At 35.0% G+C, this 23,256-nt stretch overlaps 2 protein-coding genes across 2 annotated transcripts; both read right to left on the reverse strand.

Moving 5' to 3' along the window:
• Positions 1 to 216: 216 nt before the first annotated feature.
• Positions 217 to 4,149, reverse strand: LOC7475645 (LEAF RUST 10 DISEASE-RESISTANCE LOCUS RECEPTOR-LIKE PROTEIN KINASE-like 2.1). Its single transcript, XM_002321450.4, has 3 exons — positions 3,325 to 4,149; positions 2,555 to 2,596; positions 217 to 1,557 (listed from the first exon to the last, which is right to left on the reverse strand). Exons 1-3 carry the CDS (start codon positions 4,085 to 4,087, stop codon positions 449 to 451), a joined length of 1,914 nt encoding a protein of 637 aa, XP_002321486.3. The 5' UTR covers positions 4,088 to 4,149; the 3' UTR covers positions 217 to 448.
• A 2,664-nt stretch (positions 4,150 to 6,813) lies between these two features.
• LOC7475643 (protein SAR DEFICIENT 1) lies at positions 6,814 to 10,909 on the reverse strand. Its single transcript, XM_002321448.4, has 7 exons — positions 10,722 to 10,909; positions 10,439 to 10,514; positions 9,594 to 10,143; positions 7,934 to 8,094; positions 7,645 to 7,836; positions 7,446 to 7,545; positions 6,814 to 7,350 (listed from the first exon to the last, which is right to left on the reverse strand). The coding sequence occupies exons 1-7, from the start codon at positions 10,811 to 10,813 to the stop codon at positions 7,100 to 7,102; spliced, it is 1,422 nt and encodes a 473-aa protein (XP_002321484.3). The 5' UTR covers positions 10,814 to 10,909; the 3' UTR covers positions 6,814 to 7,099.
• Between the last annotated feature and the right edge of the window lie 12,347 nt (positions 10,910 to 23,256).

Here is a 23,256-nt window from a genome sequence, read left to right on the forward strand (position 1 = left end):
AGCAACTGCATTTGTAAATTCAGAGGGAGAAAAAAAGATTTCAAGTTCATCCTTTTCTCCCTACTTGAACCAGGTGCAGCTGGAATGCTGTTCCTATTGGCTGCAGATGTACTATGAAAACGCTACTGGAAAGGATTGTTCTTAATTAATAGAAGGGACGATACTGAATTTCGCAGCAGAAATTGTTAGATGTAAGCATGTTCCGCAAATAAGAAATTTCAGGAAAAGCCATTTGATCACATCAATATGTTTAAAGCATGAGTACAATTCGTGACCCAGTAGCTAGTTCCATGTTCAAACCTGTAGCTAGGAGATGGGCAATGCAGTTGCCGTATAAATGAAGCTGAATCTAGTTTTATTCTCGTTAATACATCAGAAAATCACATGAGCCACTCAGTTGATTGATGTGAAACAGTCCATTATCTTCATACAACAGTGTGATACAAGTTCATGTTAATGATGTAGTAGATGAATATGAAAGTAATCTTGGAGGAGAATACAGGCGAGGCTTCGGTGGAATCTTCAATGCTCCAAGAGGTCCTTCCAACATTTCTATCACTTTTCTCATGGATGGTCTATCAGATGGATTTGTGAGGATGCACCACAAGCCAACTATTGCTATTTGCCTCATAATGTCAGATTGTTCTGCATTTGTCACGCCATTCAATTCAAACTCATCATCTAGCTCAAGATGCCTATAAATCCAGTCTGGAAAATATTTTTCGCTACTGGAACTCATTTCAGCTTCATGATTCTTTCGTCCTCCAACAATTTCTAGAGCCATCATTCCATAACTATAGACATCGGACTTGTGTGAAACTTGTCCAAAGTTTCTACTGAACACTTCTGGTGCTATATATCCAATGGTTCCTCTTGCCTCCAATAGCGATACATTGCTCTCCTTCCTAGTGCATGGCTTCGCAAGTCCAAAGTCGGATATCTTAGGGGAAAAATCTGCATCAAGAAGAATGTTATGAGGCTTAATGTCAAAATGCACGATCCTTGTATTGCACCCTCGATGCAAATACTCAAGCCCTCGAGCAACGCCAACTAAAATCTGGTACAATTTATTCCATCCCAGCTGTTGATTGGCTTGCAAAGCATTTTCATGATTTATGAACTTTTCAAGCGATCCATTGACCATGAAGTCATAAATGAGAACTCTTTTGTCACCCTCCAAACAAAATCCCAGTAGAGTGACAATATTGACATGGGAAGTTCTACTGATGCTTGCAACCTCATTTATGAATTCTTCCCCATCCCCTTTTGAAGCTTGCATGACCTTCACTGCCACCAGATGGCCATCCTGTAGCTTTCCTTTGTAAACAATTCCATAGCCTCCTTGACCAAGTTTATCTTTGAAAAAATTGGTCATTTTCTTAACATCCGACAGATTATATCTTTTCAGTGCTAGTGGTCCGTGGTTTCTTATGAAAACCTCAAGATGTTGATTATGTTTCTTCTTTAGAAAAATAGGAGTGGTAGTTGATGAGGCCTTCCTTCTGGAATAAAGAATCACGCAGATGAATAAAATTCCTGCTGATCCAGAGACAACACCTGCCAGTTGAGGAGGCTGATGCGTTACTTGGGAACTGACATTGTCATGATACAAAAACAGCAGCAGAAACAGAAAAATGTTCTCTTGATTCAGGAGGAACAGGGAAAGCTTTCAAAAACTAAATTCAGACAAGTAATGAATTTTCTGAGGAGGAGACAGACCAAGCATAAATAGTGCCAAAGTGTTATTTACTTGAATATTTTGTGTAGCCAAACCAGTCTGAACAAAGCAGAGCTAAATTGCAAGGGAAAAAAATAAATTAAATCACCAACTCTCTTTGTTGAAAGATGAATATGATCCCCTAATTAAAAATTAAAGATCTACAGTTGTTGAGTGTGGAGACGAACTCCCACAATCCTAGCTTTGATAAGATGTAAGCAAGGCTTGAAGAGAGGCTGCAATGGAGGATTTGAAATGGGCTGAAATCATGGCTAATTGTCTGCCATTGATGCTAGGATTGGGGACAGAAATGGGGATGTCTGTCCCACCCATTTCCACTATAAATAGAGCCAATACTAGCAGTAGCAGGAGAGGGAGAAAGAAGCTGCCATGGGTAGCAGCAGCAGCAGCAGAGAGTAAGAGAGATGTGATACACGAGTGGGGGTAGAGTAGAGGGAGTTCCTCCTCCTCCATTGTTGTATGTTTGTAATTTCTCTCTATATAATGATATTGGCTGCCCGGTTGACAAAGGTGAGTTGCCGAACCACGTCAAATTGTGTTTAGGATCCGGGCAAAGTTCAACCAATCATAACAACAGTGACTTCTATTTGTTGGAGTAGAAAAATCATCAGCCAAATGGTTTCAGTATAAACACGAATTGAATTATTTGCACCAGAATTTGAATCACACACATCATCATGATTATACTTAAATAGCTACACAGAGAAGGGGAGGGACTGATGAACATTCCAGCTCAGTTAGAAAGATAATGAAGAGGAAGAGGCACACAGCACTCAGTAAGGATCAAAGCAGGAAGAGGTCAGGGGACTATCTTACCAATAATAATAATAATCTTCCGTCTGACATTAAGACTAGAACCTGCGGAACAATTCAAGTGGAGTAATGCATTAGTGTGAGATGGGAGCAGCTTTACATGTAGAAGAAAATGTAAACAAAACATAGCATTGATTGGGAGTATAGTTATGGTTGTTTTTTAAAATATTTTTTATTTGAAAGTGTATTAAAATAATATTTTTTTTATTTTTAAAAATTTATTTTTAACATCAGCATATTAAAATGATCTAAAAACACTAAAAAAATATTAATTTAAAACAAAGAAAAAAATAAAAATAAAATAATATTTAAATTTTTTTTAAAAAAAATTTAAATATAAAAATAAATAAAATCCTTTATATCCGTTAAACATCTTACCAAAACACAACCAGAACCAATATTTATGTTCCTCTCTTGGTAACCAAAACATATTTATCCCTTCTTACGACGTCAAGTAACATCATTTCCAACACTCATATGCTTTGATTATTAGCATAATTTAGTGAAAGATAACATCATACATGGGAGACTCCTCATTTGTAGGATCAAAAGTTCATGTGGATTTGGCTGATATTGACAAGACTTGACTCTTCAGGCTAAGTTTAGCTTTAAAATAACTGAATCTGAACTAATCAAGAAATTAACCTTTCCAAATTCTCAACCTAACCAAATCAGAAATGGCTAGTCCTCCCCGAGAATTTGACTATGTTAGGAAATAGAAAAAATACATAGCAAGGATGACGGGATAAACGAAATATTTGATGAACAGTTACCAGCATCACAAGATTTGAGACGAGGCCGATCACGGCAAAAACAAATGAATTCATTATTCTCAAATCCACAACGCCCACCACTGCTCTCACAAGTGCTACAATTATGAGCAGTCCAATTCATAAGGAACCCCATCTTCAAAACCTCAATATAATTTTCTCCAAGCAGACTACCAATATCTTCACCAGTGTGGATAGGAGCATTAGCAAAATCGTGGCATGAATTCAATGAGTAATTGCTGCGCATCTCTATTTCTTCCAAGTGAAAACCGGCAATAGAATAATGTGTAGAATTTGTGGCACAACTTATTGCATAGAGAGTGTAGTAATCTTCGGGCTTTAAGGTACAATTGTAGAAGAAGGAGAAATTAGTATAGCCAGGACTAATAGTAAGGGGTGTTCTATCAAGGCTAATGTTATGCAAAAGAGGTGGACAGGTTTCCTCATACACAGCAGCATTAGCCACGCGCATAGAATTAGTGGCGTAAGAGATATCTTTAATGATATAAACATCATTGGAAATTGTGAGTGCTGGCCTTTTGTCACTGCAGGTGAGCATAAAATTTGGATGGCCACAAAAGGGTTCTTGTTCTTGAGATAGCCAAAAAGGGTAGCTTATGTTAGGGCCAGCACCACAGTTTTTTAGTTCACAAGACTTAAACTTTGGATGCTGTGATACAGTTTGGGTGGCCAAGTATGTGAAAAGAAAGATACAGTTGTAGATAGAAAGAAGCTTTCTGAATGCGAAGGACTTATTGGGATCCATTTGGAGTGCTTAAAAACAGAGGAAGAAAGGGGAGACAGAGGATTTGAAACAAAGTTCCTAAGTAGATGGTAAGACTTGGCTTCAAGAGTCTCTGATTTGCTTGATTGAAAAAAGTGGGAAAGGATAAAAACAATCCAATTTGTCCAAGCAGAAGCAAGTTGCTTGCTATTCCATTGACCTAGGAAAGTCTATAATAGCTTGTGTGGTGGCTACGAGACTTGTAATAACTTAGATTTTGACCCTTTTATTTTTTTGAAAAAAAATTCAAAATAATATCTTTTCAACATTTTTAATTTTTATTTAATTTTTTTGTGTTAAAAAATCTTAAAAATTATATATAAAAAATTAATACTAAATGCAAAAAATATAAAAAATAATTGAGCATCACAGAAAAAATAAAGTTTGAGAATTTTTGAGTTATAATTAAGATTTGAATTGAAGAAAAATTTGAGAAAGAAATTAAAATAAATTCAAAGTTTAATGACGATTTCAAAAGAAATAGTTAGATTAGAAATCAATGAAGAGTTTAATTAAAAAAATTAAAAATTAAATCAATTAAAATTGTATGATTTTAAGGATAAGGATAAATTTACAATAAATAATTAAATTTAAAGATTTATATTGATTGAATTAAAGATATAATTAAATTGAAAATTTGATTGGTTAAAATTATATGATTTCAAGGATAAGGATAAATTTGCAACAAATAATTAAATTTTAAGATCTATATTAATTCAGTTAGAGATACAATTGAAAAGGATAAATTGAATGAGATTGTAAAATTCAAAATCCAAGCACTTCAATGAGAATAAGAAAAGCTTGTCTGAATGTTCTATTTCAGTCCATTTAATTCAATCTAATCCAAATTAATTCATTGATTGCATTCATGTTAGTCCAATTAAATTAATTTGATTCAATTCAGTCTCAAGTTAATTCAATGTCAATTAATTAATATCAATCTAGTCCTATTGTGTTCAATTCATTCATTTTTAGCCCAGAATCCATTTAATCAAGCAATCTCCGGCGAGTAATCCTAAATTTCAAATTTTCCGATTGAAGATTTCAATCCTATATTTTGAGCTCCCAAAATCCAGCAATCAATATCCCAATCCCAAGATTATAGCCCAAATCTGCAGTCAATTCCCCAAATCAAATCCCAAATCATTCTAAAAGACACAGGAACAATCGAACACGAGAGGATGAGCATTCAGCATTTTTCCAGCTCTCAACACAATCAAAAAACCAGAGAAAAAAATTCTATTCCTCACGGCCATAATCATACACTGCCAAGACCAAAAAAAAAAACCCCAGCCCATCTCAAGCCTCCCACGAAGAACATCAAGGAGTTCTGGAAATTTTTCCAGACTTCAATCTTCCCTACCCCAACACCACCTCTCACCCACCCACGGCTGAGAAAACACCAACCTTCAACCGTGATCCGTGGCCAGCCTCTCCCATTTTTCTAGACCACCAAATCAATCCCTTCCTGAACCCACCCATCCTCCTTGCGTCCCATTTCCAGTTTATCTTCCTCCCCAAGCAGCCATCATCTTCCCCATCACTGCCAAACCAACATGTGATAGTCACGCCAAAACAAACCAGCCTCCCTCATCCCACAACCAAAACACCAGCACAGGAACAAAAATTGCCCCACCTCCATCGCTGTCAACACCCAGCCACAGTCAAAACCACCAAACCAGTTTCTTGTCTATCCGATTAGCACACCAACTTACCTTCATCATCGATCAATGACCTTCCTTCTCCAACTATACCACCATTGTCTAGCCTAGAAAAATCACAGCCCCTCCATATCGTTTTAAAAAAAAAAACCAGGTCCACTGATCTCCCGAATCAGCAGCTAAACCACAATGTATTCTCCTCTCTCCTGCATGCACTGTGTGACTAGCCTTCTCCTCATCACCAAGGATCAGCCCTCATACCCTAAAAAAAAAAAGATACCACCAGCCGCCCCCCCTGCCTTTTTTTTTTAACCCAAAACCCCATCACCGACCGTGTCATCGAGCTCCTCAACGTTTATATATTTTACCCTTAAAATATACTGGTGTCCAGCTGCTTCTTCTGTTTTTTCCTTATCTCCCTCTTACTGTTGATATTTTTCCTTTAAAATATACTAGTGTCCAGCTTATATATTTTATAAAAACAATTATATATATTATTAATTTTACATTAAATGTTAAAATTAATAATAATATAATAATTTTAGTTATAAAACCAAATCAATTTAATTAATTGACTCAAAAATCAATTGATCCAGATTTAAATAAAATATAATTGATTTAATCTCAATTGATCATCTACTTGTTATAAAATTATATCAAAACCTAAGTAAAATATCCTTTGATTTTTTTTAATATTTTTTATCATTATTTTTATTTAGAAAGAGAGTGTTTAGAAAAGTTTTGATGATGGCCGGAAGAACTTATGCTCTTTAAAATACTCTCATGTCAAGATTCTCTTGTCCATTTCTTACAAAAAGTTTATTCTCGTTTATATATATTATTAAGAATGAAACATTGAGTAAGACAAAGAAATAATATTGCAATCATAATCATAACCAGAGAGTAAACAATGAATTGTTTTAAGGTCAAATGAATGATTATTGCCTGAACTATTTTTCAAGTTTGTTTTCTATCAATAAATACTGGTAATTTATATTCATGTTTTAATTATATCTTGCAAAAAACCAAATCCATAAGAGGAAAGCAAGCAGGAAAAACCGCATGATATCTTAATACCATAATTGTCAAACTCCAGGGATTTCCTATGTAGCTTCTCTCACTTTCTATTGCTTAAATATTTACATTAGTGCACTTCCATGGAAAGTGCGGGATAGTTTTAGCTGCTGGGGCATCGGAGATATTGTGTGAGAACAATATTGACTAGTTATTTCACACACCATTGCCATATTATCATTTTACAAACTGAGGCATCCGAGTAGATTCTTAATTATGTTTTCTGCATCTTAGCTAATGCTCGATCGATCGATCCACTCTATCGATCGCCATTGATGTAGGACTTGGATGTTATTTCACCATCTGATGACGACTCCGAGATGCTATACTGGATTCCCTGTTCAACTGCTGCGCCATGATAGTAATTTGAAGTTATTTTCCAGTTGTTGTATGCATTGCTTGGCACGTTCCCCATCTCAAGGTATCTATTATGATCAGTTGAATACCCAAGTGGTGGAAATGATTTCACAGTCGTCTGATGCTGATTCAGGTACTGATCCACTGGCTCACCTATTTATTTGTTTTTAACCAATTCTATGTTAGTAGAGGGAGAGAGTTCATAATGAGCATTTTTTTTTATTAATAAGAGAATTAACTATATATACCTTGAGTGAGCAGAGGAGTACTGTCACTTGGAACTCCAGCAACCTCCTCCAAAGAGTTCCATTCTGCATACGCGTGTCTCACCAAAGTCTCGATATAACCCTGTGCGAAAAAATTATGATAAGAAACATATATGCTCGCGCGCGAGCGCAAAAATAACATAATTATATACTTGAAATATGTGCCTAGATGATTCCTTACCCTTATGCTTGCAAGCTCCTTGTTGGAGTATGAATTCCCATCGATCATGGCGTGCACGATTTGACATATAGGGTTTAAGGTGATGGTGCAATTGGGGCGGCGAAAAATAAAATGATTGTTCCCCAGATCACAAGTCCTCGCATGTTTTATTGTAACTTCCCACATTTTCTCAGACATCCCAGGGCCTAAAATCTGTTCAAGTAACAGCAACCAGTTAAGTTAGTTTCCATATATTTGGCGGCATTAATCAATTATAAATTGTCGGAAGGTAAAATGTTAATTTACATACCCTCCTGAGTTTCTGTCGGTCGACAACAGACAACTTCAAGAAGTCTTGCACGGTGTTAATACCCTCGGCGGTTAGCTTTCTGTGGAAAGCTCCATCTTTCCCTATCTTCTCAAGTCGCCAAACTTCGTCTTGTAGCATTGGTGGATGATGCTTCTTGTACACTGCATGGAAAAAAAAAGATGTCATGGCCGCTTGTTCATTAATTGTTAAAGAAAATGAATCCAATAACCAAACAAAACACATTAAGCATATACCTCTCTGTTTGTATTTATTGGGACTATTCATGTAATTAGGATCAGTCGCATTCTCAGTTGGCATGCAAAGAATTTAACTTATTTCATCGACCACAGCGGCCGGGTGGATATGAAAGATCATGAAAGGAATAGAGTCAATAATAATAATAAATAAAAAAGGCCACTTGCTTGTAGAGTCTCAGCATTTAATTCTCTTTACTTGATCGAATCAAGGTTCATCACCAGTATGTGTAGTAAAAAATAATGATTTTATTACAACGAGAATATTGGGTATTAAAAAACATGTAATAGTTGCAAAATCTTAGATGTTTGATGACTGAAATTTGCTGGTCCTCCTGATTGAAAAGGATTTTTCTGAATGGATCCAAATGGTCCCCGTTGAATTGTAGTTCTTAATTTTCAAAGATATATATTGTTTCTTCAAAAACTCTACAGCTGATATTTTTAGAAAGTGATTTATGAAAGAGATCTTTTAGTAAAATTAGTGTTATTCTAAAAAGAATTATGGACTGGGACCCGCTCGCTCTAGCAGTTGATAGAAAATAAATAAATAAATAAATAAAAATGTGAGGTATTTACGCCGGCATCTAGCTATGTTTGTGTTTCGATCCTCTAAGAACAAGCATGGTGTAGTATGGTAAATTAACGAGTTTTTTAATTTGTTGTGTGACGAAAGCTGTTGAGTTATTCTATGTATTAGGTAGAGGGATAGCTCTTTCCCCTTTTGATTTCGGAAAGAAAAAATAAATAATAAAAACATGTATCCCTTAATTCCCACTTCCAGGCAGTGTTCTTCGTTCAACCTCAAGCCCTTCCTTGCGGGGAAAGAAATTAAATTAAAATTCCATTTTAAAATCATATCCATGTTCACATCATGATCTACTACGCTAGGTGCTATCATAAGCAAAGGTGATCGAACCTAAATAAGCAGAGGATAAAATAACTGATGAGGGCAAACTAAGCAAATTAAGATCGAAGAACATATAAATATATAGTATGGTAAGATGTTTTGTTCAGTGGTTTGACTTAATTGCTAGCTAGATTCACGGTTTTATATGGTAATCTACAACATTGAGAAAGATTATAAGATCATTTTTAATTTTATGCCCAGCTCGCCAACTCACTTTAGCTAGACAGAGAGAATATTGAATGAATATTTAATAAAGCAAATTGATCCTATAATATTTTCGAAGATTAATTATTCGGTTTGGTGAGATTCGCATCCATTTGATTATTATTCACTTAGTTATGTCTACCACATTAAACTAATGATCATAGCATTATACTAGATACTCAAACATTAATTAAATACCACGAGCTAGATAATTGTGGAATGTTTTCAAAAAATGGCAAGTTTACATGTATCATGCTAGAATATTTAAGAAAGAAAGGTAGAAGAAGCTTACATTCTCCACGGTGATCTTTGACAACAAAAGCTTCGGTGATTGCTTCACGGATTTTAACCCCTTGGTAGCTCCCCGGAGCTACTCTTGCACCGAGCCTGAATTTCCTGCTCCTGATCCAGCTCGAGTTGTCCGTGAACTCAATCTCTCCAATGGGTGCAAATCCATCCCGTAGAGTGACCGTTAAGCAATCTCCGGCGAGCAAAGGTCGCTTGCCTGTTCTCTCCTTCACAATATTGCTGTCGAATTCTTCACTTGTCCACTTGCTGCTACCATTCGAAGGGAAATCTCCATCGAGAACCACAACTTCAATCTTGAGCGGGTGAGGGAGATATGTCGGCACCATTTGATCACCCCTCGTGTCTACAAGAAGGATTTGCAGGGGAGAACTATCAAGATCAACTATTTTGCTCCCTGTGAATATAGGGAGCAGGAGACTCTTGCTATACATTAGTTGTAGACTAGATGCTTCAAGGGCTTTGATTTGCAACGACGATGATCTAGTCAAAGAGCATGTTGAACGCCTTAAACTGCCCTCCACCTCTTCATTCACCTAATAAAACATATAACAACGCTTCTTAGTTGTTTGTGTGCTTTATTCTTGCTAGGGTTTCTATTTGCCGGCAAGTTGTCCGGAAGATAAAATTAGTGCAAACCCTAAAATATTGAAAGACGCGCAGGGATATGGAGATTATATTCTATCAAATTATTATAAGTATATCCACAAGTAATTAAAACGAGGTATATATATATATATATATACACTTAATTAAATCCTTTCCTTGTATCGTTGCTATATATTTGATAGAATGAACATGCACAAGCTAGTAACATATGTAGCAACTTACCACTCTCCTGATCATTGGCTCTAAGGAAAAACATAAATTCTTTAAGGAATTCATCATTACTGCTTCTCCAATCACCCTGTCAAGAAATTATACAAATGAGATATATACAGTACTATTCTGATGTGCACCAGCTACAAGTGCAATTTCTTTGCTTAATTTCTCACATAGAATTTAAAAGGCCAGCCCCCAGAAAAGCTAATGGCGTGTTTCAGCATCAAGCTCAAGTTTCATGAATCAAAACAACAGAAATGAAGAAGAAATTAGCTCAGAAATACAAACATACGAAGCGAAGGAAGGTCTAGTTCTCATTCGTTTCTGATCCACTGGCTGATCCAAGTCCGAATCCTGTTCATCAAGAAAACGTTTGGCCGCCATGAAATTTAAGGATGTGAAGAGCAGAAACTAAAAATAATTAGGAGATGAAATGGTGAAGCAAGGAGTTTGAGTTCAGGGCTCAGTAGTGCTAGGGTTCTTCATCTACAAGTGGTATATATAAGGGTACAAAAACAGCTAGAAAAATAATAATAACAAAAGGCAGCTTCTGGGAATCATAAAGGAAACAACTTGGTAGGTGAATAGCGGAGTGACCAAGAGGTATATGATGTAACGACTTTGACGTCGACTTTTCCCCAAGTCAACCCCAATCAAGCACCATTGATTTTTCTCATTGGAGATTTGCTTCTCATATCAACGGCTATGATCAATCAACCGATTAGATGGTACAGATGTTTGTGTCTAAGCAGATTTGTTGGGTTGCTTTTAATGGAAAATTCTGGCCGTCTGACAACCTTAAATATTTCATGTGAAAATGGTCAGACAGTAGCTTCATTTCTGAGAAGGATCTGGCTTTTGTTGGTAGGTGGGTCCCAAACTCATTTTTAGACATTTCATCGAAGCAATGAGATATAAATATGAATTACTAGTGGGCCCATGACTGAATATCGTAGAAGGATGTTATGCTCACGTCAATGAAGAAATCATTATGATTTACCTTTTTTTTCTTTTTTTAGGCAATGAGAAAATGATATACTGATGCTTGTCAATGTCGATTTTTGTGTAGATGGTTTTTTTCTTTCTTTCTTTTTAATTTTTTATATATCATCCTATCAGTTTTTATGTTTTTATATTTTAATTAAATAAATGCCATTGATAAGAAATTCATGAAATTTTATTTTTTTTAATCTACCATGCATTAACAAAAACCTAAAAAAACTTAGTTTTTTTAATTAAAAACTAAGACACAAAACATTCTAAACAATGAAATAATATTTTTATCATTCTAAAAAAATTATTTAATTTTTTATCGAGGGTAATATAGTTTTTTCTTCATGATCCAATAATCATTATCAAATTAACTAGGGATAAATTAGTCTTTTCATTTTTTTTCATAGTAAAATGACTTAATTGTGTTTAAAAGCAAAATATATATATATTAAACTAGAATCCAAGAGCATTTTTATCTAATTTTTAAACATAGTAAAATGACTTAATTACTATATATATATATATATATATATATATATATATATAGGATGGCGTCCAACGGTTTTTTCTGTATTTTTATCCTTGTTCTTTATTTTCTATAATCTACTTTAATAAGGTGGGATTTGATATTTTAACAAATATAAAATATTATTTTAAAAAAATATCATTCAATTTTTTTATTTGTCATATTTTTTTTATTATTTTTATTACTATTTGTTTTATTTGTGATAATTTTTAAAATTGAATTTTTTTTAACAATTTCATCCTCTATTTTTTTTTCTTGTCATTTTAACCTCATTCTTTTTATTGTTATTTTTTTACTTTGAAATATTTTTAAAACTAATTTTTTTTTTAATTTTATTATTCAACACTAAATTATTCATGGTATAGAATTTGCTACCAATTTAATAAACTCTAAAGGATAACTAGTTCATATCCAATAATAAAATTCCGAAATTTCAACTAAAGTTTATGGCCTTAATTTTCAATATAAAAAATAGCTTGGATTTATTAAAGATAATAAATTATTTTCTTAATTAACACGCTGGAATTAGTTCCCAATCGTGGGATATATCATTATTCTCAGCCACGCTTTTTCACAACAAATAATCCATGAATTGATAATCATTATGTTCAGCACAAATTCTACCTTTTTCCCTCTACAATGGCCACCAACATCGTTTCCTCAAATTCACCCCTTTTGAACTATGTTCCTCATTAAATTAAATTAGGGTTTCATCAAATTATTAACAGAAATGCTGGGACTCAATCAAACAAACAAACAAAAATAGCATAGGAAGCAATAAAAATAATTAAAAGAGGTCATGGAAAAATAATTTATCAGTAGTAAATTTAGCAGTAGTAAATGAGATTTCATACGATTTAACTTTTTGTTTTTGTTTTTTCTGGCACAGGATTCTCTTGAGTCACTGGGTCACTGTTCTTCAGCATGATCACGCCACTCCCAGCATGTTTGTCCCGACACCAATTTTGATATTAGATAATAATCTCTAGTTGTCGCAGAAGGTTCCTCAACATTGTTCGGAAATTTGGCAGCGTTTTCAGTTTTCACCAGGAGAGCTGGACCACTCCACAGTGTGGGTGTGCGCAAGCCTATCAGTAAGCCTATAGTTCTGAAAATCATGCTCATACGTACTTTCCTCTTTTATTAAATTCCTGATAGCTACTCGCCTGACTTTGGTTTCATGCTTGCTTGTGACATAACCTAATTTTTTATTTTATTTTATTAATATTTTATAAAAATCTAAAAAAGCTAAAACATAAAAAAACATTTTTGATGTATTTTGGTGATTCACACTTTTTTTTGGATTTTTTTTATTATTTTTCTTTGTTAATGCCTTTTTAAAAAATTCAAATTCAAAGAATATGTTTTTTACTTCAACACATCCATATTGTAATTCTAGTAAAATCAAACTTAACTCATGTAAAATCAGTAAATTTGGTCTGATTTTATAAATTTACTAAATTTATGATATAAATCAAGTCAGGTTTAAATTTGGCCTTAAAATATTTGCTAATCAATTTTAAGAGATTGCGCATATCGTTCAAATCGTATATTGGATAGAGCTGCAATTTAAAGGGTAATATTAGACAAATGAAAATATATTATGTGAAATTGTCAGGTCAAATGAAGTTCGGGAACATAATATTTCAAATGGTCAAAGTTAGTAGACGAATCTTGTCAAACTAAACCTTCGTGTACTGTTTTGGGACATATCTGAAGCTACCAGTGGAATTTTATTGTGATTAAAGTTGGGCTAGAAACTAGACATCTAAAGCTTTCCAACCATATATCGTAGGCCCAGTAATTCATCCACGTTAGAGAGAACGACATGTTTGACATCAAGATTCAAATCTGCCAAGAATATGCGAAAATTGAAGGTTTGGGTTACATGGAGGAATTTTAATGTGAAGACTTTTTTTATTATTCTATTTTATTTATTTATTTATTTTTGAATAATTATTTTTAATTTGAATTTTTTCTAGCGCATTAGACATTGTTTAGGGGGTTTATTTCATTATTGAATTTATGTTAGTTAATTATTAGTTTAGGCTTATTACTCTACCAAAAATTCAATGAATACCAACGGAATTACCAGCAAAAAAATTTTGTCGGTAATTTGCGGTGATATTTACCAACCGATTTAAATCCGTCATTAACACCATCGGTATATACCGACAGAATTCCAGACGAAATATAAAGAATTTCAAAAAAACAAAGCAGTGTGATGATGTGGAAGTTTTCGTGGGCGATTTTACCGACGTAATTATAGAGGGATTCAAACCGGGATCTCCGTAGAGTGACGTGTCCATTTCACTAGCAGAATTGTCATCGGCATCACAGACAAAAATATTTCATCGGTGATTCCATTGATAAACGTTAATATATCACCACACTATCAACCCTCCCCTCCCCTATTTCTCCTTCTTCTTCCCCATCCTTACACCTAAACAAACTCCCCCCCCCCAAAAAAAAAAAAAAAAAACTTCAAAAAACCACCCCTCAAAACATCCCTCACTTCTCAACACAAAATCATCATTCTTTATTTTTTATAGTCACAACATTCGTGTCCTAATTTATTGTCACTACAAGATTTCACAGTTTTACCGACGACAATATTCCTTCGGTAAGTGATTAAGATTTCGTCAGTAATTTATTTACCGACGTCCTCACCGACAGAATACGTTCGTCGGCTTTCTTTTCGTCAGTAATACCAGAGTTCGTCGCTATATCTGTCGGAAAATAAAAAAACATTTGTCGATGGTTTTACAGATGGAAATTGCGCGGCAAAAACAAAAGTTTCCCCCTTGAAATATATCGACGGATTTATCCCATCGGTGATTGTGACATACCGATGGATTCATACCGTCGGTAAAATTGTCGGTGAGTGTTTGGAATACCGACCGAAGATATCCGTTTGTACATTCGTCGATCGTTGTGGCAGGTACTGTTAAATACCGACGGACTTAATCCGTCGGTAAAGTTGTCAGTGAGTGTGAAATACCGACCGAATATATCCGTCTATAAATTCGTCGGTGATTGTGGCAGCTACTGTCAAATGCCGATGAATATATTTCGTCGGTAAAACCCTCTGTGATTATTTTTAAATATGTTTTTAAAAAATTATTTAGAATACATAATATAAAATTATATAAATTAATGGTACTAAAAACCAATTATGCAAATAAAATTTTTATTAAACATCAAAAACAAAAGAAATAAAGTTAAATAATATTCATTACAAACTGAATGTGTTTAAAAAAATATATTAAATTAACTATTAAAGTTAAATAATATTCATTACAAATTAACATAATGGTAGAGCTGGAGGAGGAGGAGGAGGCTGGTTGTTATACGACCAAAAAGGAGGAGGCGCACATGTATCACCACTCTGTGATGCCATGTTCATGACAAATTCACGAAGCTGTTCATGCTCCGCTTTTTGTTGTGCATACCGTTGTGCATCCTCCGTTTTTCTTTTTGTTGTGCATATCATTGTGCATCCTCCGCTTTTTGTTGTGCATCCTCCGCTTTGAAGTGTGCATACGCCGCTGATAGGTGGTCGTATTTTTCGGTGAGTTGAGCCGTATGTTGCTGCAAGGCCACAAACTCCTTAGATTGGGTGCTCGATACTGATTGGGAACTCCCAACAGTTGAAACACTACGGCCCCCCTGCAAGTTCTCAGCCGTAGTGTTGGAGAGCCCATAAACCCGATTTTTATCGGGTCCACCAGACGATCTAACCTCCATCCACAAATCTCTCCCTCAACCGGCTATTACAGGTCTCCTGAAAATAAAAAAAGTAATCATCATATTCAATTCAATAAAAATAATAACTTACAAAATAAAATGGTTGAACAAACATACCACGAAGTGTTGAGCACGGTTGTCAACGAACTGTTGCGCCCCCTTTTGGCGGTCTTGACTTCGCACGTGTGTCTCCACAAACAGCTGCATCGAGCTCGGCTCACGTCCAAGAGACGTAGCCTATAATAAAAAAAGATTAATTAACAACAAATTAATTTAACGATATATTTCATTTAAATTAATTTTACCATCCGTTTCGCATGTGCAGCAAACGGAACGAAACCGCCGGTGTGCGTTGTCACCGATCCATGAATTGGTCGATTTCGGTTGCCAGCACCGGATTGTGAGTGTCGTGTGAACCGCTCAGACATCACGTGCCCAAGATAGTGTGGCCATATATCTTCCAGGATGTATATCGGTTTGAAATCCCTCCAAACCGCCACATCGTTCCAGCCTTGGAGACCCCTATCTCTCGTGGTTTTTTTGCCTTTTTTTGTGATTCATACAAAAAAATCACGCAACCTATTTTCATAGCGAGAAATTAGAAGTTGAAACATAAATTTTTTCCTAAAAAATCTTGTATTGTTTTCGATGTAGTTGCCGCGTGATTTTCCCACACCCTCCTCACAACTTTGTCATGCGCCCTGTCCCAGGCGAATTTGTGCTGTGTATAAATAATTAGATAAATAAAAATAATAATTTATTTACAATTATATTAATAAATATTTGAAATAAGCTGGAAATTAAAAATTAGCACCAACCTCAAATCTGTTAAACCATGGATCTATTTGAAGTATCCATTTAGGATGTCTGGATACTCGACTCCATTGAAATAATGGAATCTCCGTTGATGATTTAAATGCCGATGATATTACTCGGGCGGCCTCAATGTTTGTGAACCTGAAAATAAATTAAATTCATGAAATATTGATTAGTTGTTCATAAATTATGTTATAATTTAAAAGAAAAAACTAAAACCTTAACAAACTTACATTGAAAGGTCGTCCTTCCACTGTGCCTCATACTTGCGTGTGAATTGATTCCGCTGCGAAGGCACGCCACCTCTGTGCTGTGAACCCGCGCTAGAAGAGGCAGCATCAGTTAACGGCGCAGGTGGCGTAGGTGCCTCTTCTTGAGAGGCACCTAAGGATACGTCATCCTCGCTACTACAAGAACTAGTTGCGACCATACGTGAGCGACGAGCTGTGGTTTTCGTTCGACGCATCTACACAATTATATACGAATAATTATATAATTAAATTTGAATGTTAAAAAAAAAATTGATAGCACCTCCCCTATATTGGATACTACCGAAATCCACAAACCTGCAAATATTGACAAAAGCCACAACCAATTGACTCCATCTATACTAATATTGTATATATAACATAACATCTATACATATAACATTCATACTAATTACAAGGTAAATTCAACATTAACAACATATTCAACATTATATAAATACAAACAATAAAAAATATTCAATAAATTCAAAAAAAACTCTAGACTAACAATTAAAAGTAATGCAAATAATTAAACACAAATCATGCAATAATGCAGTAAAATTACTAATTATTCCAACGTATTCAATTACTTATTCTAAGGTAAATTCAACATTAACAATTATAATTTAACAAATTATTCAATTATTATGCCAATACAACAATAAAATATATTCAAAAAATTCAAAAAAAAACTTTAGACTAACAATTAAAATCAATGGAAATAATTAAACACAAATCATGCAATAATAGAGTAAAATTACTAATTATTCCAACATATTCAATTACTAATTCTAAGGTAAATTCAATATTAACCATTACAATTCAACAAATTATTCAATAATTATGCCAATACAACAATAAAATATATTCAAAAAATTCAAAACAAAAAACTATAGACTTTACGAATGAAATATGCTTACCTTAATAATGTGTTTATTTAAAGACTTTATCTACATTATAAAAATACACCAAAACAAAAAAACATAACAAAAATAAAAATAGCTAAAATAAAAAAAATCCTTAAAGTAAAATGAAATAGAGGAAACACATACCTTTTAATTTGATGAAGATTCAAAAATAAAACTAGTAATCTTTGCAGAAATCTTGAAGGAAATGAGAGGGAAAAAATCAAAGAAGAGGGGAAATTAAGATCGGAGAAATGAAAAAATGAACTGAAGGGCGGTCGCTGGGATTTATAGGGCAGTTTTACCGACGGAAATAAAAAAAATATTATTTTAATTTATTCCGTTGGTGACGCTTTGAAAATCCGTCGGTAATTTTTGAATTTCGCACAAACCTTTTGTATTACCCTCCATAATTTTTACGGTCCGTCGGTAATTCCGTCGGCAAAATGACGCGGTCAGAGATGCATTTAATGCACCACCCTTTGGAATTCGCATAGTCCGTCGGTGATTTTGTCGGTAATATTGACCCGCCGACAACTTACCGATGAAATTGAATCTGTCGGCAACATAGTCGGTGATTGTGGCATTTTAAGTAATTATTTTCGAACTCTCTGTGAAATGCCGACGGAGCTTATTCCATCAGTATGGACGTCGGTAATTGTGGCATTTGAAGTAAATATTTTCGAACTTTTTGTGAAATGCCGACGGATCTTATTCCGTCAGTATAGTCATCGGTAATTGTGGCATTGAAAGTAATTATTTTTGAACTCTCTGTGAAATGCTGACGGACCTTATTCCATCGGTATGGACGTCGGTAATTGTGGCATTGTACAGGAAAGATTATCTTCGTATTGCCCATTTACCTTCCTGCAAACACTTAAATGATAAACTGTAAATCGCATAAAACAATAACAACAATCCTTAAACAACACAGAAACTTATAAAATAAATATTTCATGTTACAAAATATATAATCCCTAATATATATTACATGAAAAAAATGTTTTACAAAGGGTTTCATTCTGATAGTTAGTCCGAATTTTCTTCTTCTTCGTCGTCAATTGAATAGTCATTACCTTCATCACAATCTTCAATATGCATATCATCATCTTCATCGACATTTTCTTGTCCGTTAGAGCTCAAAACAACATTCAACTCCTCTGCGTCAACATCAACAAGACTATCATCGAAAACACGAAAATTTGAATTTTCTTCCAAGTCAATCGAATTAGCAACTCGATACGGTTCAACCAACTCACTAACTTGAAAAACTTCATCTCACATATTTGTGTCTTCGTTCTCATCCTGAACAAGCTCGACACGACCCATGGGTTTCGTTTTTAAAACGGACAACCAATCCACTCTTGATCGATCCTTTCTAAAAGAAGGGGTGTATGTGCAATAAACTTGTTGACATTGCTTTGCAAAAACAAAGACATCGTTTACGTTGCGGAGTCTAGCTTTTGAGTTAATTTCGACCAGACCAAAGTGCAAATCAACTCTGATTCCTCTGTCAGTCGTGTCATATCAATAACATTTGAATAAAAACACTCTATTCTGCTCGCTATGATATTGCAGTTCGACGACCTCTTCTAATCTACCATAGTAGTCAACTTCTAACTCACTACTAGTCGATCCCTTAACACAAACACCGCTGTTGTATGTCTTTCTTCCATGCCCGTATTCTTCAGTATGGAAAACATATCCATTGATAAAATACCCGTTGTAGCACTTAACTTTTCTTTCAGGACCCAGGCTTAGTGAAGACAATGACTTAGCAACACTTCTTCTCATTTGATAAACCTTGTATATAATGTATATCAATGAACAGTAAACGAGAATCACGTAATGACATGTATACAATAATTTTGCAAGTGAGAATGAGTTTGTGATAGTGCTTACATGTTTTCTGAACCATGTGGCAAATTATTCATCTTGTAATTGAAAGATCTGGGATTCGGTCAGCTGTGAGTTATTAGACAGCAAATATTGTCGATGTTCCCTACAAGTGGTAATGAGTGTATTATATTACAATATATAATTAACAATATATTATTGACAAAGTTTAATTAGTATTACACATATATACACTTACTGAATAAAAGGTCTCAGCTCATCACAGTTAAATAGAACATAATTGTGTGCTTGTTTGAACTCCATTTCTGACAAATATCTTCCTCTTACGACATTTTTAGGTGTGGTTCGTTCAGGATTGGAGAATATTGACAAGTTCCCACTGGAAGACACTTCACCACTATCATTATGTCGTGGAACGCGATTGATTCTCGTTCTTAGATTAGGTTCGAAATAGTACGAGATAAATGTTGAGATCTCCTTAACAATATAGGCCTCACATATCGAAGCCTCAACATGCGCCTTGTTCTTAACCTTTTTCTTGAGATTGAACAAGTACCTGCATTGAATTAATCAAATATTTTCAATGAAGAAAAACAAAGAAAATACTTTTATATATGAATTATATTGCAACTGTAATATCTAACCGTTTGAATGTGTATATCCATCTATACTGGACCGGTCCTCCAACTTTTGCGTCGAACGGTAGATGTATGGGGAGATGCTACATTGAGTCATAAAATGATGGAAGGAATATCATCTCAAGTTTGCATAGTGTCTCGACGATATTCATTTCAAGCCTCTCAATGTGATCAACATTCAACTTGTTGGAGTATAAATCTCTAAAGAAATTACTGATCTCCGTGAGTGCATCCCATATCCCCTTTGGCAACAAATCACGAAAAGCTAATGGGATGAGTGTTTGCATAAACACGTGGCAGTCATGACTCTTCATTCCATACAATCTGCATTCCTCCATATTAACCAGCCTTAATATGTTCGAGGCATGTCCATCCAGAAAACGCATACTCTTAAGCCATTTATAGACTAGTAATTGTGCGTTTTTCTCTAACACGAAGCTTGCTCTTGGTTTTGCGACCCGTGACTCATTATAAACCAACTTCATATTTTGACGGTTACAGAACAAAGCTACATCCAATCTAGCCTTGATGTTTTCCTTTGTCTTCCCCTTCACATCTATGACGGTGTTGAAACTGTTCTCAAACACGTTCTTTTCAATGTGCATCACGTCAAGGTTATGGCGGAGAAGATTGGTCTTCCAATAAGGAAGCTCCCAAAAGATACTTCGCTTTACCCAATTATGGGTCAAACCAAAACCAGGAAACTTCTGCTTACCTGATTGGAGACCAAACACAATGTCACCGTACTCTGATACAATATCATGCAATTCTTCACTAGAAAGACGCGAGGGTGCAACATCCTTTTCAACTCTGCCAACAAAGAAATCTTTTCTGTTCTTTCTGTACCTGTGATTATGTGGCATGAAACGACAGTGATAGTCAAAAAAGAAGCTTTACCTCCGTTTGTTAGCGTGAATGCCTTGTTGTTTTCCATGCAGTATGGACATGCTAGTTTTCCATGCGTGCTCCAACCAGAAAGCATTCCATAAGATGGAAAATTATTGATAGTCCACATTAAAGCCGCCCTCATAAGGAAATTTTGTTTCCTCGATATATCATAAGTCAAAGCTCTGGAGGACCACAACTGCGACAACTCATCAATCAATGATCGAAGACAAACATCTATATTCCGGACCGGGCTGCTCGGACCTGGTATGACCATAGATAAAAACATGAACTTCCGGCCTCATACACATCCCCGGTGGCAAGTTATAAACTGTTAGTATGATCGGCCAATAAGAATAAGGAGCACCAAATGACTCGAATGGGTTGAATCCGTCTGTACACAACCCAAGACGCACGTTCCTTGATTCAGCTGAAAAGTGAGGATGCACACTATTAAAGTGTTTCCATGCTTCGCCGTCAGAAGGATGCACCATCACTCCATCAACCGCATCATGTGATTGGTGTCATGTCATGTACTCAGCAGTCCTTGGTGACATGAATAACCTCTATAGTGTAGATGTGATTGGGAAGTATCTAAGTTTTTTATATGCCACTAGAGTCTTTCTCCTACCAGTTCTAGGTTTGTAACGAGAATGCCCGCATGTCATGCACTCGGTCATCTCAGCATTTTCAAGGTAGTATAACATGCAGAAGTTAGGGTATATGTCAATTTTCTAGTATCCTAAACCGAGGGGTTTTATCATGGACTTCGCAGCATAGAAGTTCTCTTTCAGCCTGTTCTCTTCAGGTAAAATGCTTCTCGCCCATTCAATAATCTTTTCATACCCAGCCTCACTCAACCCGTGATCTGACTTACTGGTGAACACCTGTGCTACGACCGATAATTTACTATGGTTCGTGCAGCCATCCCATAATGGTTCGTCAGAATCTTTCAACAAATCAAAAAACCTAGCTGCATCTGCATTAGGTTCTTCTTCTACAATTGGAAATTGACTAACATTACCTTGATTCATTCTTATTGCATCCATAACCATATTCCTCTAAGGATTAGTGTTGTCATTTGCCGCTTCATGCACGTTACTAGCACTAGAAGTTGACCCAACCATCCTTTCTTCCATTCTCCTCTTACTAACAAATACTTCTCCGTGTGCATACCAACACTAGTAATTCTCCATAAACCCTTTGTGTAGAAGATGTATCATTACAACATCTGGATGCAGATACTTTTTATTTTAACACTTCCTGCATGGACACCTAATACCGCCTCCAGTAAAATTTATGGGAATAGATGTTGTGAAATTAATAAAACCCTGAACCCCGTTACAATAATCCATCCTCCGCAATCCTTGGGGTGAATCTCGATACATCGATGAACGATCATCCATGACTTCTATCGAATCTCTATAAAATTATGATGACAACATGTATTAATTAACTATGTTAGGTAAATAAATTTGCAAAAATATTGGTTTACCTCGAGATTATCCAACAAACCAATTACAACTTCTCATAAATATAAAATATTCATTATCAATTATCAACGTCCATACAAATTAATACATATATATCAATTTACAAAAATTACAACTCCGCAATACCATTGATGATAAACATTAAAACGAACTCATTAAACAAGCTATTAATTATTTCAAAACAACACATGTAATTCGGTAAATCAATAAAGTTTCAACAATTTACAAACAAATACAATCTTACAAAATCTAAAACAAACCATAACAAGTATAAAATTATACATTCATATACTACAAGTTTGTTTGAGACATAACAATAAAACATGTACATCTACTAACAAAATACATATACTAAAAAAACAATAAAAACCATGATATTTAAATGTTAAAATTTAAAAAGATAGAATTACTTACAAAAAATGATAAAAATCCGTCGGTAAATCAGAACACGGATGCTGTGACAAGAAGACTTCAAGATATATAACTTATTGTGCTGAGAAGAGGGAAATTGTTTTTGGGAGGGGGGGCTGGTTGTTTGCAGTTGGGGAGAGTTGAGATGAGGAAGAAGAAGGAGAAAATAGGGGAGGATAGGTTCGAGTGCGAGGGGATATATTAACTTTTGCCGATGGTTTCATCGACGGACTATTCCGTCTGTGATTTCGTCGGCTAATCTGTCAGCAAACAAGGCACGTCACTGTATGGTGCAGCCGTTTTGAATC

The sequence above is a fragment of the Populus trichocarpa genome, chromosome 15 (assembly GCF_000002775.5).
Source record: "Populus trichocarpa isolate Nisqually-1 chromosome 15, P.trichocarpa_v4.1, whole genome shotgun sequence".
Lineage (NCBI taxonomy): Eukaryota > Viridiplantae > Streptophyta > Magnoliopsida > Malpighiales > Salicaceae > Populus > Populus trichocarpa.

Bases quoted from the DNA above. Each gene is read 5' to 3' on its own strand.
- LOC7475645 (XM_002321450.4), bottom strand. From the start codon at position 4,087: ATGGATCCCAATAAGTCCTTCGCATTCAGAAAGCTTCTTTCTATCTAC. The intron at 2,597-3,324 runs GTAACTGTTCAT...ATTGTTCCGCAG, and splicing joins TCTCAAATCTTGTGATGCTG to GTTCTAGTCTTAATGTCAGA. The intron at 1,558-2,554 runs GTAAGATAGTCC...CTCAACTGGCAG, and splicing joins GAAGATTATTATTATTATTG to GTGTTGTCTCTGGATCAGCA.
- LOC7475643 (XM_002321448.4), bottom strand. From the start codon at position 10,813: ATGGCGGCCAAACGTTTTCTTGATGAACAGGATTCGGACTTGGATCAG. The intron at 10,515-10,721 runs GTATGTTTGTAT...ATTTCTTGACAG, and splicing joins ACTAGACCTTCCTTCGCTTC to GGTGATTGGAGAAGCAGTAA. The intron at 10,144-10,438 runs GTAAGTTGCTAC...ATGTTTTATTAG, and splicing joins AGCCAATGATCAGGAGAGTG to GTGAATGAAGAGGTGGAGGG.